At 43.4% G+C, this 17,972-nt stretch overlaps 1 protein-coding gene across 1 annotated transcript; it reads right to left on the reverse strand.

Annotated features, from left to right (window-relative positions):
• Positions 1–2,559: 2,559 nt before the first annotated feature.
• On the reverse strand, positions 2,560–16,867 carry LOC311142234 (NLR family CARD domain-containing protein 3-like). Its single transcript, XM_084177840.1, has 7 exons — positions 14,929–16,867; positions 14,306–14,479; positions 12,884–13,057; positions 9,580–9,753; positions 8,324–8,497; positions 3,983–4,029; positions 2,560–3,209 (listed from the first exon to the last, which is right to left on the reverse strand). The coding sequence occupies exons 1-7, from the start codon at positions 16,770–16,772 to the stop codon at positions 2,683–2,685; spliced, it is 3,114 nt and encodes a 1,037-aa protein (XP_084033966.1). The 5' UTR covers positions 16,773–16,867; the 3' UTR covers positions 2,560–2,682.
• Between the last annotated feature and the right edge of the window lie 1,105 nt (positions 16,868–17,972).

Consider the following 17,972-nt stretch of genomic DNA (forward strand, 5'->3'; position numbering starts at 1 on the left):
CCCCCCCCCCAGAATGATCTTCATTCACTTCACTCACTGACGTTTTCTCCTAATTTCGCTCATTTAGCAGTTTTAAATAAAAGGTTTGTCTTCAGAGTTGAATAAATGTGCTTTCCTTTAATCACTGTATATTCCTCCCTTTTAATCATTTTGTTTTCCCGCTCCGACGGCCGTCTCCAGTCCTTTTCTGCCGTCCATGACGATGTTAACTCTCTTTCTTAGCTAGCTAGACTATGCACCTGCCTCTGCTATCAATACACTGTGCTAACATTAGCCTTTTCTGGACCACAGAAAATAACAGTTTTAAACAGTTGTAAAACCCCACTACTTCCAGACAGAATAGTTCCTGTAGATTCAGATTTACTCATCACCAATCTTTTGTTATGTCTCGTGGGTTTCATAACCACGTCTGTATAACAATTCAATAATGATGAGACAGGAGACAGGAATCAGTTCAACCATTTATCTGGAACGTGATCATCTCAACACTTACAAACCCCCATGATGCTCTGCGGCACAACCCCAATATACAACAAATACATAGATAAGTAAATGGACATGAAACAAAACTCAGAGGAATTAAAATGTTCAGTTGTAGAATATAGGGCCATGGGATAGGGTCAGAAAGGTCAGTATGTTTGATAACTGGTTACAGAGGTGACATAACAAGCATAAGGTCCATTATAACACAGTGAAGTAGAGGTGGGAGCTAAAAGCAGACATGGACAGTGAGACGGTGTGAGGAGGTCAGGGGTGAAACACTAGATCAGGACAGGTAGAAATGGCAGGGCTGGAAATAGACACAGAGACACATTCTGATCATGGCTCAGACCTGACCTGAGAAACCCAATGTGTGTGTATGTCAGGTGTGTGTGTGTGTGTGTGTCAGGTGTGTCCAGTGTGTATGTGTGTGTGTCGTGTGTGTGTGTGTGTCCAGTGTGTATGTGTGTGCGTCCAGTGTGAGTGTGTGTGTCTCCAGCGTATGTGTGTGTGTCCAGTGTGTGCGTCCAGTGTGTGTGTGTGTCCAGTGTGTGTTTGTGTGTGTGTGTGTGTGTGTGTGTTCAATGTGTGTGTGTCCAGTATGTGTGTATGTTCAGTGTCAGTGTGTGTGTGTGTGTTCAGTGTGTGAGTGTGTGTGTTTCCAGTGTGTGAGTGTGTGTGTTTCCAGTGTGTGTGTGTCTAGTGTGTGTCTGTCCAGTGTGTGTGTGTGTGTGTGTGTGTGTGTGAGTCCTGTGTGTGTTTGTCCAGTGTGTGTGTGTGTCCAGTGTGTGTGTGTGTCCAGTGTGTGTGTGTCCAATGTGTATGGATGTGTGTGTCCAGTGTGTGTGTGTGTGTGTGTGTGAATCCAGTGTGTGTATGTGTGTGTGTGTCCAGTGTGTGTGTGTGGATGCGTGTCCAGTGTGTGTGTGTGTGTCCAGTGTCTGTGTGTCCAGTGTGTGTGTGTTTCCAGTGTGTGTGTGTCCAGTGTGTGTGTGTGTGTTCAGTGTGTGTGTGTGTGTGTTCAGCGTGTGTGTGTTCAGTGTGTGTGTGTGTATCCAGCGTGTATGTTTAGTGTGTGTGTGTGTGTTCAGCGTGTGTGTGTTCAGTGTGTGTGTGTGATCAGTGTGTGTGTGTTCATTGTGTTTGTGTATCCAGTGTGTGTGTCCAGTGTGTGTGTGTGTGTGTGTGTTCAGTGTGTGTGTGTGTGTTTCCAGTGTGTGTGTGTCCAGTGTGTGTGTGTCCAGTGTGTGTGTGTCCAGTGTGTGTGTCCAGTGTGTGTGTGTGTGTCCAGTGTGTGTGTCCAGTGTGTATGTGTGTGTGTGTCCAGTGTGTGTGAGTGTGTGTGTCCAGTGTGTGTGTGTGTGTCCAGTTTGTGTGAGTGTGGGTGTGTGTGTGTGTTTGTGTATGTCCTGTGTGTGTGTGTGTGTCAGGTGTGTGTGTGTCAGGTGTGTGTGTGTTTGTGTGTCCTGTGTGTGTGTGTGTTTGTTTGTGTCCAGTGTGTGTGTGTCCAGTGTGTATGTGTGTGTTTGTGTGTGTCCAGTGTGTGTGTGTGTGTGTGTGTGTGTGTGTGTGTGTCCAGTGTGTTTGTGTGTGTCCAGTGTGTGTGTGTGTGTGTGTGTGTGTGTGTGTGTGTGTGTCCAGTGTGTTTGTGTGTTCAGTGTGTGTGTGTCCAGTGTGTGTGTGTGTGTCCAGTGTGTGTGCGTGTTCAGCGTGTGTTCAGTGTGTGTGTGTATCCAGCGTGTATGTTTAGTGTGTGTGTGTGTGTGTGTGTTCAGCGTGTGTGTGTTCAGTGTGTGTGTGTGATCAGTGTGTGTGTGTCCATTGTGTTTGTGTATCCAGTGTGTGTGTCCAGTGTGTGTGTGTGTGTGTGTTCAGTGTGTGTGTGTGTGTGTGTCCAGTGTGTGTGTGTCCAGTGTGTGTGTGTGTGTGTGTCCAGTGTGTGTTTGTGTGTGTCCTGTGTGTGTGTGTGTCAGGTGTGTGTTCAGTGTGTATGTGTGTGTGTGTCCAGTGTGTGTTTGTGTGTCCAGTGTGTGTGTGTGTAACCTGTGTGTGTGTGTGTGTCCTGTGTGAGTGTGTGTGTCCAGTGTGTGCGTCCACTGTGTGTTTGTGTTTGTGTGTGTCCAGTGTGTGTGTGTCCAGTGTGTGTGTGTGTGTCCAGTGTGTGTGTGTGTGTGTGTGTGTCAGTGTTACCATGGTTATTATTTACAGGGACACTGAGGAGTCAACATCATAAACCCTAAACCCTGGATAGAGGGGCTCAGTGAATGTGGAGTGGAATGTGTTCAGGTGGGTCAGTGTGTCAGAGGAGACTCTGTAGAAGGACAGAGTGCCGGCTGGCCAGTCCAGATACACTCCTACTCTGTGGGAGCTGGAGGGGGGGACGTCTATGGGAGTGGACTTATTATTGTGCCAGGCAGAGTAACTGTTGTCAGAGCAGAGCAGACTCCAGGACTTGTCATTCCATCCAATCCCACAGTCATCACCCCCTCCTTTCCTGCTGATTCCTTTATATGCCACTCCTATACCAGCCCCTCCCCCACTCCACTCTACCTCCCAGTAACAGCGCCCAGTCAGACCCTCTCTACACAGCACCTGTCTCCAGTCCTCAAATCTCTCTGGGTGATCAGGATACGGCTGCTCCTCTCTCCTACATATCACCTTTCTGTTCTCCTCAGACAGAGAGAGGAATCTGTTTACTGTGTTTGGGTCCAGTGTGAGATCACAGACATCTGATGGATGAAACCAGACACAATATTAGAAATCATCATAATTCACATTAGAATGTTAACTCACTTTTCACTAATTAATTTAATGTAGATGTTTCTAAGTATCAAAAGGAGAAGTTAAGGTAACTTGAGACTTGTTGAATGATCATATGTTATACTGTATGGTAATATAAAACACACTTATTCCCATTAATTACACACACACACACACACACACACACACACACACACACACACACACACACACACACACACACACACACACACACACACACACACACACACACACACACACACACACACACACACACACACACACACACATACTGAACACACACACACATCCTGAACACACACAAACACACTGAACACACACACACATCCTGAACACACACACACACACTGGACACACACACACATCCTGAACACACACACACACACACACACACACACACACACACACACACACACACACACACACACACACACACACTGAACACACACACAACCTGAACAAACACACAAACACACACACATCCTGAACACACACACACACACACACACACATTTCTAACGTAACACGAACACGTCACACACAGACACACACATTGTCAAAGCAACTCTTTGTAAACTTTGGTGTCCCTGATTTGTGCTTCTGTAGAACTACAGCTGATATTTAATATGACCAAGTAAGTAATGATGGTGGTCTTTGACTTTGACTTCACTTGAATTAAGACTTATTCTTAGTCATATTCTTCACAGCAGTCAACACTCACATTTTCTAAGTCCAGGTTTCATTGTGTTCTCTCCACCATGTTCCACACTGTAGCGGTAAGCAGAAGAACAGACAGTCATTGAGGGATACACCTGAACTCTCTCACACACACACACACACACACACACACACACACACACACACACACACACACACACACACACACACACACACACACACACACACACACACACACACACACACACACACACACACACAGTCAGCATATAACTTTGTCCAAGTGTGTGTGTACAGTGTGAGTGTGTGTGTGTGGGGCCAGTGTGTGTGGTAGCTTAGTGCTACCACACGGGGGCGGCAGGTAGCTTAGTGGGTAAGAGCGTTGTGCCAGTAACCGAAAGGTCGCTGGTTCTAATCCCCGAGCCGACTAGGTGAAAAATCTGTCGATGTGCCCTTAAGCAAGGCACTTAACCCTAATTGCTCCTGTAAGTCGCTCTGGATAAGAGCGTCTGCTAAATGACGTAAATGTAAATGTAAATGTAATGTAAATGTGTGTGTCCAGTGTGTTTGTGTCCAGTGTGTGTGTGATCGTGTGTCCAGAGTGCGTGTGTGTCCAGTGTGTGTCCTTTTTGTGTATGTGTCCAGTGTGTGTGTGTGTGTACAGTGTGACTGTTTCCAGTGTGTGTGTGTGTGTGTGTGTGTGTGTCCAGAGTGCGTGTGTGTCAAGTGTGTGTATGTGTCCAGTGTGTGTGTGTGTGTGTGTGTGTCCAGTGTGTGTGTGCGTGTGTCCAGTGTATGTGTGTGTGTGTCCAGTGTGTGTGTGTGTGTGTGTCCAGTGTGTGTGTGTGTGTGTGTGTGTCCAGTGTATGTGTGTGTGTGTCCAGTGTGTGTGTGTGTGTGTCCAGTGTGAGTGTGTGTGTGTGTCCAGTGTGTGTGTGTCCAGTGTATGTGTGTGTGTGTCCAGTGTGTGTGTGCGTGTGTCCAGTGTATGTGTGTGTGTGTGTGTGTGTGTGTCCAGCGTGTGTGTGTTTGTCCAGTATGTGTGTGTGTGTGTCTAGTGTGTGTATGTATGGATCCAGTGTGTGTGTGTGTGTGTGTGTGTGTGTCCTGTGTGAGTGTGTTTGTTTCCTTTTTGTGTGTGTGTGTGTCCAGTCTGTGTCTGTGTGTGTCCAGTGTGTGTGTGTTTGTCCAGTGTGTTTGTTTGTGTGTGTATGTGTGTCTAGTGTGTGTATGTATGGATCCAGTGGGTGAGTGTATGTGAGTGTGTGTGTGTGTCCAGTGTGTTTGTGTGTGTGTGTCCAGTGCGTGTGTGTGTGTGTCCAGTATGTTTGTGTGTGTCCAGTGTGTGTGTGTGTGTGTGTGTGTGTCCAGTGTGTGTCAAGGATGTGTGTGTGTATGTATGGATCCAGTGTGTGTGTGTGTGTGTGTGTGTGTGTCCTGTGTGAGTGTGTTTGTTTCCTTTTTGTGTGTGTGTGTGTCCAGTCTGTGTCTGTGTGTGTCCAGTGTGTGTGTGTTTGTCCAGTGTGTTTGTTTGTGTGTGTATGTGTGTCTAGTGTGTGTATGTATGGATCCAGTGGGTGAGTGTATGTGAGTGTGTGTGTGTGTCCAGTGTGTTTGTGTGTGTGTGTCCAGTGCGTGTGTGTGTGTGTCCAGTATGTTTGTGTGTGTCCAGTGTGTGTGTGTGTGTGTGTGTGTCCAGTGTGTGTCAAGGATGTGTGTGTGTGTGTGTGTCCAGTGTGTGTGTGTGTGTCAAATGTGTGTGTATGTGTGTGTGTCCAGTTTGAGTGTGTGTGTGTGTGTCCAGTGTGAGTGTGTGTGTGTGTGTGTGTCCATTGTGTGTGTATGTGTGTGTGTCCAGTTTGAGTGTGTGTGTGTGTCCAGTGTTAGTGTGTGTGTGTGTTTGTCCAGTGTGTGTGTGTCTGTGTCCTTTGTTTGTATGTGTCCAGTGTGTGTGTGTCCAGTTTGTGTCCAGTGTGTGTGTTCAGTGTGTGTGTCCAGTGTGTGTGTGTGTGTGTGTGTGCCCAGTGTGTGTGTCCAGTGTGTGTGTTTCCAGTATGTGTGTGTGTGTGTCCAGTGTGAGTGTGTTTGTGTGTCTCCAGTGTGAGTGTGTGTGTGTTTGTCCAGTGTGTGTGTGTGTGTGTCCAGTGTTTGTGTGTGTGTGTGTGTGTCCAGTTTGTGTGTGTGGGTCCAGCGTGTGTGTGTGTGTCTAGTGTGTTTTATCCAATGTGTGTGTGTGTGTGTGTGTGTGTGTGTCCAGTGTGTTTTTTTCCCCAATTTTGTGTGTGTCCAGTGTGAATGAGTGAGTGTGTGTGTGGGTGGATCCAGTGTGTTAGTGTGTGTTGGTTCAGTTTGTGTGTGTGTGTGTGTGTCCAGTGTGTGTGTGTGTCTCCAGTGTGAGTGTGTGTGTGTGTGTGTGATCCAGTGTGTGTGTGTGTGTTTTTGTCCAGTGTGTGTGTTTCCAGTGTGTGTGTGTCCAGTGTGTGTGTGTGTGTGTGTCCAGTGTGTGTTTGTGCGTGTGTGTGTGTGTGTGCGCGCGTGTGTGTGCCCAGTGTGTTTGTGTGTCAAGGATGTGTGCGTGTGTGACCAGTGTGTGTGTGTGTGTGTGTGTGTGTCCATTGTGTGTGAGTGTGTGTGTGTCCAGTGTGTGTGTGTGGGTCCAGTGTGTGTGTGTGTGTGTGTGTGTGTGTGTGTGTGTGTATTTGTGTGTGTGTGTTTCCTTTTTGTGTGTCTGGGACCAGTGTGTGTGTGTGTGTGTGTGTTTGTCCAGTTTGTGTGTGTATGTGTGTCAAGTGTGTGTGTGTCCAGTGTGTGTGTGTGTGTGTGTGTGTCCAGTGTGTGTGTGTGAGTCCAGTGTGTGTCCAGTGTGTTTGTGTGTGTGTCCAGTGTGTGTGTGTCCTGTGTGTTTGTGTAGGTGTGTGTGTGTTTGATCAGTGTGCGTGTGTGTCCAGTGTGTGTGTGTGTGTGTGTGTGAGTGTGTCTGTGTATCCATTGTGTGTGAGTGTGTGTGTGTGTGTCCATTGTGTGTGAGTGTGTGTGTGTGTGTCCAGTGTGTGTGTGTCCAGTGTGTGTGTGTGTGTGTGTGTGTCTGTGTGTGTGTGTGGGTCCAGTGTGTGAGTGTGTGTGTGTGTCCAGTGTGTGTGTGTGTGTGTGTGTCCACTGTCTGTGTGTGTGTGTATTTGTGTGTGTGTGTGTCCAGTTTGTGTGTGTGTGTCCAGTGTGTGTGTGTGTGTGTGTGTGTGTGTCCTTTGTGTGTATGTGTCCAGTGTGTGTGTGCGTGTCCAGTTTGTGTGTGTGTGTCCAGTGTGTGTGTGAGTCCAGTGTGTGTCCAGTGTGTTTGTGTGTGTGTCCTGTGTGTGTGTGTTCGTCCAGTGTGCGTGTGTGTCCAGTGTGTGTATGTGTGTGTCCTGTGTGTGTGTGTCCATTGTGTGTGTGTGTGTGTCCACTCTGTGTGTGTGTCCAGTGTGTGTGTGTGTGTGTATGTCCACTCTGTGTGTGTGTGTCCAGTGTGTGTGTGCGTGTGTGTGTGTGCCCAGTGTGTGTGTGTGTCCAGTGTGTGTATGTGTGTGTCCTGTGTGTGTGTGTCCACTCTGTGTGTGTGTGTCCAGTGTGTGTGTGCGTGTGTGTGTGTGCCCAGTGTGTGTGTGTGTCCAGTGTGTGTATGTGTGTGTCCTGTGTGTGTGTGTCCATTGTGTGTGTGTGTGTGTCCACTCTGTGTGTGTGTCCAGTGTGTGTGTGTGTGTGTGTGTCCACTCTGTGTGTGTGTGTCCAGTGTGTGAATGTGTGTGTGTCCAGTGTGTGTCCAGTGTGTTTGTGTGTCCATTTTGTGTGTGTGTGTGTGTGTGTGTGTGTGTCCAGTTTGTGTGTTTGTCCAGTGTGGGTGTGTGTGTGTGAGTGTGTGTGTCCAGTGTGTTTGTGTGTGTGTGTGTGTCCGGTGTCTGTCCAGTGTGTGTGTGTATGTCAAGTGTGTGTGTTTGTTTGTCCAGTATGTGTGTGTGTGTGTGTGTATGTGTGTGTCCAGTGCGTGAGTGTGTGTGTGTATTTGTGGGTCCAGTGTGTGTGTGTGTTCAGTGTGTTTGTCCAGTGTGTGTGTGTGTATCAGGACACACACTGGACACACACACACACACACACACTGGACCCACAAATACACACACACACTCACGCACTGGACACACACATACACACACACACACACACACACTCACACTAACACTAACACACACACACACTGGACACACACACACGCACTGGACACACACACACACACGCACACACACACAGTCTTTATATAACTTAGTCCAAGTGGTGGTCAGAATGTTTGTCTTAACTAGCCTGATAACTCCAACATGTCTGATATGAACATTGACATAAACCCTCTACATACTTGAGTTTCTCCAGTCTGCAGTGTGGATCCTCCAGTCCAGCAGAGAGCAGTCTGACTCCTGAGTCTCCTGGGTGATTGTAGCTCAGGTCCAGCTCTCTCAGGTGTGAGGGGTTTGACTTCAGAGCTGAGACCAGAGAAGCACAGCCTTCCTCTGTGACTAGACAGCCTGACAGCCTGCAAAGAGTCAAATCATATTAAAACCACACTGCTATTCTTTGGTGGTGAAAATAGTGGCAGTATATTTTTTTCACCGTTTAGAAATGAAAGCACTTTATGTATCTATTCCCCCTATTTGAAAAAGTCATAAGTATTCTGACCATTTGACTTATAGTGTATTAAAGTTGTCAAAAGTTGAGTATTTGGTTGTGAACTCATTGGTTGCATTTGCAGTTTGTTTTGGTTGTGTTTTGGGTTATGTTTTGCCCAATAGTAACTGAATGGTGGATGATGACTGGAGTAATTTTCTGTCTAAGTGAGTAGATAATATGTTTCTAAACACTACTAAATGAATCCTGATGATGACATGATTAAGAAAAATCATGAATGAATCATTAATTATAATGAGTGACAAAGTTACAGAGGCTACAACAAAACATGCTAACCTCTCACCATTACCAATAACAGAGGGGGTATGATCCTTGTTCCTCTGTAACTTTCTCATTCATCATCATTCATGATTCATTCATGATTATTCATAATCATGGTAGCATCCACATGAATGTAGAAGTGTTCAGAAACATCTTCTATTCTTACTGACAATACAAGTGAAGTGACTCCAAAATGACAGGACATTATTCACCATTCAGTTTCTATTGGGAAAAACATAATCCAAAACACAACCAAGACAAACTGCAAATGTATTCAACAAGTTTGTAGAATCACAAGCTTGATGTAATCACTGCAGGTAAGGAATATGGGACCAAATACTAAACGTATGACTACTTCAATACAATATAAGTGAATATGTCCAAATTATTAAGACCTTTTCAAATGGGAGAACTAGATACATAAAGTGCTTTCATTTCTAAACAGTAACACATATATGTATGAAAAACCTCAAATAAAAGGTGCCATTATATACTGTCACCTAATATCAAACATTCTATCTCAAATCCAAAATGCTGGAGCATAGCACCAAATTTAAAACTGTAAGCTTCACTGTCCAAACACATATGGTGTGGACTATGTGTGCCTGGTAAACACATGTGGATCTGGTGAACAGTTATCACTTGTTGACCAACTACAGGAATACTGACCTCAGAGTCTCCAGTTTACAGTGGGGATTCCCCAGGACAGCAGAGAGCAGCTTCACTCCTGAATCCTTCAGGTCATTGTTACTCAGATCCAGCTCTCTCAGGTGTGAGGGGTTTGACTTCAGAGCTGAGACCAGAGAAGCACAGCCTTTCTTTGTGACTAGACAGCCTGACAGCCTGCAAATATTCAAATCATATTAAAACCACACTGCTATTCTTTGGTGGTTAAAATAGTGGCAGTATATTTTTTTCAACATATTCAGATATATCAGTGTCCTGAAACCTGCCATATCTATTCATAAATGAATGTTTCATTATTAGAAATGACAAATTATCAAAGTATTGCTTGTAGATAGAAAAATGCATATGACAAATATTTGAGTAGACTGACCAGAGCAGTTTAAAAAGCAGTATCAGTCAAAAGACAGACAGTGAGGTATCAGATTTAGATTGTATTGAGTATACAGTCCACAGTATATCTATTTTGACAGTGAAACTGACATTTTAAATGTGACTCTATACTCCACCATTTTGGATTTGAGATCAAATGTTTCATATGAGGTGACAGTATATAATGTCACCTTTTATTTGAGGGTATTTTAATACATACAGTGGGGAAAAAAAGTATTTAGTCAGCCACCAATTGTACAAGTTCTCCCACTTAAAAAGATGAGAGAAGCCTGTAATTTTCATCATATTTTTTATTTTTATTTTTAGTCATTTAGCAGACGCTCTTATCCAGAGCGACTTACAGGAGCAATTAGGGTTAAGTGCCTTGCTCAATCATAGGTACACGTCAACTATGACAGACAAAATGAGAATATTTTCTCCAGAAAATCACATTGTAGGATTTTTTATGAATTTATTTGCAAAATATGGTGGAAAAAAAGTATTTGGTCAATAACAAAAGTTTCTCAATACTTTGTTATATACCCTTTGTTGGCAATGACACAGGTCAAACGTTTTCTGTAAGTCTTCACAAGGTTTTCACACATTGTTGCTGGTATTTTGGCCCATTCCTCCATGCAGATCTCCTCTAGAGCAGTGATGTTTTGGGGCTGTCGCTGGGCAACACAGACTTTCAACTCCCTCCAAAGATTTTCTATGGGGTTGAGATCTGGAGACTGGCTAGGCCACTCCAGGACCTTGAAATGCTTCTTACGAAGCCACTCCTTCGTTGCCCGGGCGGTGTGTTTGGGATCATTGTCATGCTGATAGACCCAGCCACGTTTCATCTTCAATGCCCTTGCTGATGGAAGGAGGTTTTCACTCAAAATCTCATGATACATGACCCCATTCATTCTTTCCTTTACACGGATCAGTCGTCCTGGTCCCTTTGCAGAAAAACAGCCCCAAAGCATGATGTTTCCACCCCCATGCTTCACAGTAGGTATGGTGTTCTTTGGATGCAACTCAGCATTCTTTGTCCTCCAAACACGACGAGTTTAGTTTTTACTAAAAAGTTATATTTTGGTTTCATCTGACCATATGACATTCTCCCAATCCTCTTCTGGATCATCCAAATGCACTCTAGCAAACTTCAGACGGGCCTGGAAATGTACTGGCTTAAGCAGGGGGACACGTCTGGCACTGCAGGATTTGAGTCCCTGGCGGCGTAGTGTGTTACTGATGGTAGGCTTTGTTACTTTGGTCCCAGCTCTCTGCAGGTCATTCACTAGGTCCCCCCGTGTGGTTCTGGGATTTTTGCTCACCGTTCTTGTGATCATTTTGACCCCACGGGTGAGATCTTGCGTGGAGCCCCAGATCGAGGGAGATTATCAGTGGTCTTGTAGGTCTTCCATTTCCTAATAATTGCTCCCACAGTTGATTTCTTCAAACCAAGCTGCTTACCTATTGCAGATTCAGTCTTCCCAGCCTGGTGCAGGTCTACAATTTTGTTTCTGGTCTCCTTTGACAGCTCTTTGGTCTTGGCCATAGTGGAGTTTGGAGTGTGACTGTTTGAGGTTGTGGACAGGTGTCTTTTATACTGATAACAAGTTCAAACAGGTGCCATTAATACAGGTAACGAGTGGAGGACAGAGGAGCCTCTTAAAGAAGAAGTTACAGGTCTGTGAGAGCTAGAATTCTTGCTTCTTTGAAGGTGACCAAATACTTATTTTCCACCATAATTTGCAAATAAATTCATTAAAAATCCTACAATGTGATTTTCTGGAAAAAAAATTCTCAATTTGTCTGTCATAGTTAACGTGTACCTATGATGAAAATTACAGGCCTCTCTCATCTTTTTAAGTGGGAGAACTTGCACAATTGGTGGCTGACTAAATACTTTTTTCCCCCACTGTATCTGTTTCACCATTTAGAAATGAAAGCACTTTATGTATCTAGTCCCCCCATTTGACGAAGTCAAACGTATTCTGACCATTTTACTTATAGTGTATTAAAGTAGTCAAAAGTTGAGTATTTGGTTGTGAACTCATTGGTTGTATTTGCAGTTTGTTTTGGATGTGTTTTGGGTTATGTTTTGTCCAATAGTAACTGAATGGTGGATGATGACTGGAGTAATCTTCTGTCTAAGTGAGTAGATAACATGTTTCTAAACACTACTAAATTAATCCTGATGATGCCATGATTAAGAAAAAGTATGAATGAATCATGAATAATAATGAGTGAGAAAGTTACAGAGGCTACAACAAAACATGCTAACCTCTCACCATTACCAATAACAGAGGGGGTATGATCCTTGTTCCTCTGTAATTTTCTCATTCATCATCATTCACGATTCATTCATGATTATTCATAATCATGGTAGCATCCACATGAATGTAGAAGTGTTCAGAAACATCTTCTATTCTTACTGACAATACAAGTGAAGTGACTCCAAAATGACAGGACATTATTCACCATTCAGTTTCTATTGGGAAAAACACAACCAAGACAAACTGCAAATGCATTCAAAAGTTTGTAGATTCACAAGCTTGATGTAATCACTGCAGGCAAATAATATTCAAAGACCAAACACTAAAACACTAAACATTGGACTAAATTAATTTGTCCAAATACTTATGACTTTTTCAAATGGGAGAACTAGAGAACTACATACATAAAGTACTTTCATTTATAAACAGTAAAACAGGTATGTATGAATACCTTCAAATAAAAAGTGACATTCTGTACTGTTGCCTAATATGAAACAATTTCAAAATCCAAAATGATGGAGCATAGCGCCAAATTTAAAACTGTAAACTTCACTGTCCAAACACATATGGTGTGGACTATGTGTGCCTGGTAAACACATGTGGATCTGGTGAACAGTTATCACTTGTTGACCAACTACAGGAATACTGACCTCAGAGTCTCCAGTTTACATTGGGGATTCCCCAGGACAGCAGAGAGCAGCTTCACTCCTGAATCCTTCAGGTCATTGTTACTCAGATCCAGCTCTCTCAGGTGTGAGGGGTTTGACTTCAGAGCTGAGATCAGAGAAGCACAGCCTTCCTCTGTGACTAGACAGCCTGACAGCCTGCAAAGAGTCAAATCATATTAAAATGACACTGCTATTCTTTGGTGGTCAAAATAGTGGCAGTATATTTTTTTCAACATATTCAGATATATCAGTGTCCTGAAACCTGCCATATCTATTCATAAATGAATGTTTCATTATTAGAAATGACAAATTATCAAAGTATTGCATGTAGATAGAAAAATGTATAGTACAAATATTTGAGTAGACTGACCAGAGCAGTTTAAAAAGCAGTATCAGTCAAAAGACAGACAGTGAGGTATCAGATTTAGATTGACTTTATGTATCTAGTCCCCCATTTGAAGAAGTCAAAAGTATTCTGACCAATTCAGTTATAGTGTATTAAAGTAGTCAAAAGTTGAGTATTTGGTTGTAAACTCGTTGGTTGCATTTGCAGTTTGTTTTGGTTGTGTTTTGAGTTATGTTTTGCCCAATAGTAACTGAATGGTGGATGATGACTGGAGTAATTTTCTGTCTAAGTGAGTAGATAACATGTTTCTAAACACTACTAAATTAATCCTGATGATGCCATGTTTAAGAAAAATCATGAATGAATCATGAATAATAATGAGTGAGAGAGTTACAGAGGCTACAACAAAACATGCTAACCTCTCACCATTACCAATAACAGAGGGGGTATGATCCTTGTTCCTCTGTAACTTTCTCATTCATCATCATTCACGATTCATTCATGATTATTCATAATCATAGTAGCATCCACATGAATGTAGAAGTGTTCAGAAACATCTTCTATTCTTACTGACAATACAAGTGAAGTGACTCCAAAATGACAGGACATTATTCACCATTCAGTTTCTATTAGGAAAAACATCATCCAAAACACAACCAAGAGAAACTGCAAATGCATTCAACAAGTTTGTAGAATCACAAGCTTGATGTAATCACTGCAGGTAAGGAATATGGGACCAAATACTAAACTTTGGACTAAATTAATTTGTCCAAATACTTATTACTTTTTCAAATGGGAGAACTACATACATAAAGTGCTTTCATTTCTAAACAGTAAAACAGGTATGTATGAATACCCTCAAATAAAAGGTGACATTCTGTACTGTCGCCTAATATGAAACATTATATCTCAAATCCAAAATGCTGGAGCATAGCACCAAATGTAAAACTGTAAGCTTCACTGTCCAAACACATATGGTGTGGACTATGTGTTCCTGGTAAACACATGTGGATCTGGTGAACAGTTATCACTTGTTGACCAACTACAGGAATACTGACCTCAGAGTCTCCAGTTTACAGTGGGGATTCCCCAGTCCAGCAGAGAGCAGCTTCACTCCTGAATCCTTCAGGTCATTGTTACTCAGATCCAGCTCTCTCAGGTGTGAGGGGTTTGACTTCAGAGCTGAGTCCAGAGAAGCACAGCCTTCCTCTGTGACTAGACAGCCTGACAGCCTGCAAAGAGTCAAATCATATTAAAACCACACTGCTATTCTTTGGTGGTCAAAATAGTGGCAGTATATTTTTTACAACACTTCACAGGATGTGTCTGTGAGTTTACAGCCAGTGAGTCTGTCAACAGAGTAAATACCATGAGGGACAGGTTGTATTAAAATGTTACATTTAGCTTTTCCTGCTTACAGTTACCCCTGCACTAATAATGTGAACACTGTGTATAGATGTCTCAATGCTACAACTTTTCTGATCCGTTTGTATTACAGTTTGTTTAAGACTTTTCAGCTGATAGAAAGTTTAGTCAGCCAATGAAAATATTGTTGTTCTTACATACAGTAAAATTTGGTCTGAGGGATAGTCACATGAGTACTTACAGAGCCAGTCAGCCAATAAAAATGCTGCTGTAACTACAATGTATTTTGGTGTGGGATATTTCCATGAATACTTACAGAGCTTTCCTGCAGCCTCTCACAGCTGGGAGCAGTCTCCTACGACCCTCCTCTGATGTCTTGTATACCTTCAGGTCAAACACATCCAGAACCTCCTCTGATATCTGTAGCATGTAGGCCAGTGCTGAACACTGAGAAAGTGTGAGGTTTTTGGATCTCTTCTCTGACCTCAAGTACGCTTGGATTTCCTCCTGTACTGAATGGTCTTTCATCTCTATCAGACAGTGGAAGAGATTGATGCACCTCTCAGGGGAAATGTTCTTCCTCTGCATCACCTTAAGGGATCGGATTGTTTTCTGGACGCTGTCTGGACTGCTTTCTGTCTGTGTCACCAGACCTCGTAGGAGTTTCTGATTGGACTCCAGTGACATGCCATGAAGGAAGCGGACAAAGAGGTCCAGGTGTCCGTTCTTGCTCTCCAAGGCTTTATCCACGGTACTCTTCAGCAGCTCATGTAAGGTTAGCTCTTCAGATGCAGCTCTAGACTTTCTCTTGAGGAAGGGCTTCAGTGCATCCATGTTCTTGGTTGTGTAACAATGGTACATGTAGACAGCTGAGAGAAACTCCTGAATGCTCAGATGAACAAAGCAGTACACCACTCTCTGAAATAACACAGACTCTTCTTTAAAGATTTGTGTGCACACTCCTGAGTACACTGAGGCTTCTTTGACATCAATGCCACACTCTTTCAGGTCTTCTTCATAGAACATGAGATTACCCTTCTCCAGATTTTCAAACGCCAGCTTCCCCAGCTTCAGAAGAATGTCCTTATCTGACTCCATGAGCTCCTCTTGATCCATCTCATCTCTTCCATGATATTTCTGGTTCTTCAGGCTGGTCTGAATGAGCAGGAAGTGTATTGCCATCTCAGTCAGAGTCGTGGGCATCTCTCTCCTCTTGTCTGTACTCAACATGTGCTCAAGGACTATTGCAGAAATCCAACAGAACACTGGCATGTGGCACATGATGTGGAGGCTCCTTGATGTCTTTATGTGTGAGATGATTCTGCTGGCCAGGTCCTCATCACTGAATCTCTTCCTGAAGTACTCCTCCTTCTGTGGGTCATTGAACCCTCGTACCTCTGTCACCTGGTCAACACACTTAGGGGGGATCTGATTGGTTGCTGCTGGTCGGGAGGTTATCCATAGGAGAGCAGAGGGAAGCAGATTCCCTTTGATGAGGTTTGTCAGCAGAACATCGACAGACGATGTCTGGGTGACATCAGACACCTTTTCATTGTGCTGGAAATCCAATGGAAGTCTGCTTTCATCCAAACCATCAAAGATGAACATAGCTTTACAGGCAGTGAGTTTCTTTGCATTGCCTATGTCTAGTTCTGTGTGGAAGCCATTTAAAAGTCTGAGAAGACTGTACTGGAGATCTTTAATCAAGTTCAGCTCCCGGAAAGGAAGCACAAATATGATATCCACATCTTGGTTCGCCTTCTCTTCAGCCCAGTCTAGGATGAACTTCTGCACAGAGACTGTTTTTCCGATGCCAGCGATGCCCTTCGTCAGCACAGTTCTGATGCTTCTCTCTTGGCCTGGTAAGGGTTTAAAGATGTCATTGCAGTGGATTGCTGTGTCATGTGAGGTTGGTGTCCTGGATGCTGTCTCTAGCTGCCACACCTCATGTTCATTGTTAACCCCTTCACTCTCTCCTTCTGTGATGTAGAGCTCTGTGTAAATCCTGTTGAGGGGAGTTTGGTTACCTGCTTTTTCCATGCCTTCTATCACACATTCATACCTCCTTTTCAGACTGTCTTTATGGTTTACTATAGCTCTCTGCAGGCTGTCATCCACTACAAGGGAAGAGGAAAAATGATGTGTATCAGAAACATTCATTGACAGGATGAAAAGTGGGCCTTCCACAACTACAGTAACTTCTATTATCTCATAATATTGTAGTTAACTACTGTAAATCATATTAAGGTATTGACTTGGCCCACGTGTGCAAGTGGTCTTCCTGTTTTCAGAGCCTCTTGTTTTATTGGGTTGACTCAGCTGCTGTAGTACAGGCCATGTTCTGGATCTCTTTCTACACTGAGGACAGTCATAGTCTCCTGAAGGAGCAGGTTTCTCCCAGTATCTGGTGATGCACTGTCTGCAGAACCTGTGTCCACAGGTGATAGAGACTGGATCCCTCAGCACCTGCTGACACACTGCACACCTGGACTGATCCTCTGGCAGAGTAGACCTTCCACTACAGAGATAAAGGAGAGAGAGATTGTAGATGTTAATACTGATCCTCTAACAGAGTAGACCTTCCACTACAGAGATAAAGGAGAGAGGGATTGTAGATGTTAATACTGATCATAGACAGACAGCTGGGAACAGAATACTCTGCTCTCTGAGTGTGGTAGTAGCCTCTGGAATGGATAACATGTCCACAGTGGTATTACTAAACTATACGAACTCAGAAGGTTGTAGAAACATGTCCACAGTGGTATTACTAAACTATATGAACTCAGAAGGTTGTAGAAACATGTCCACAGTGGTATTACTAAACAATATGAACTCAGAAGGTTGTAGAAACATGTCCACAGTGGTATTACTAAACTATATGAACTCAGAAGGTTGTAGAAACATGTCCACAGTGGTATTACTAAACAATATGAACTCAGAAGGATGTAGAAACATGTCCACAGTGGTATTACTAAACTATATGAACTCAGAAGGTTGTAGAAACATGTCCACAGTGGTATTATTAAACTATATGAACTCAGAAGGTTGTAGAAACATGTCCACAGTGGTATTACTAAACTATATGAACTCAGAAGGTTGTAGAAACATGTCCACAGTGGTATTACTAAACTATATGAACTCAGAAGGTTGTAGAAACATGTCCACAGTGGTATTACTAAACTATATGAACTCAGGTTGTAGAAACATATCCACAGTGATATTACTAAACTATATGAACTCAGAAGGTTGTAGAAACATGTCCACAGTGGTATTACTAAACTATATGAACTCAGAAGGTTGTAGAAACATGTCCACAGTGGTATTACTAAACTATATGATCTCAGGTTGTAGAAACATGTC

This window comes from Coregonus lavaretus, assembly GCF_964263955.1.
Source record: "Coregonus lavaretus genome assembly, chromosome: 2".
In the NCBI taxonomy this organism is placed as follows: domain Eukaryota; kingdom Metazoa; phylum Chordata; class Actinopteri; order Salmoniformes; family Salmonidae; genus Coregonus; species Coregonus lavaretus.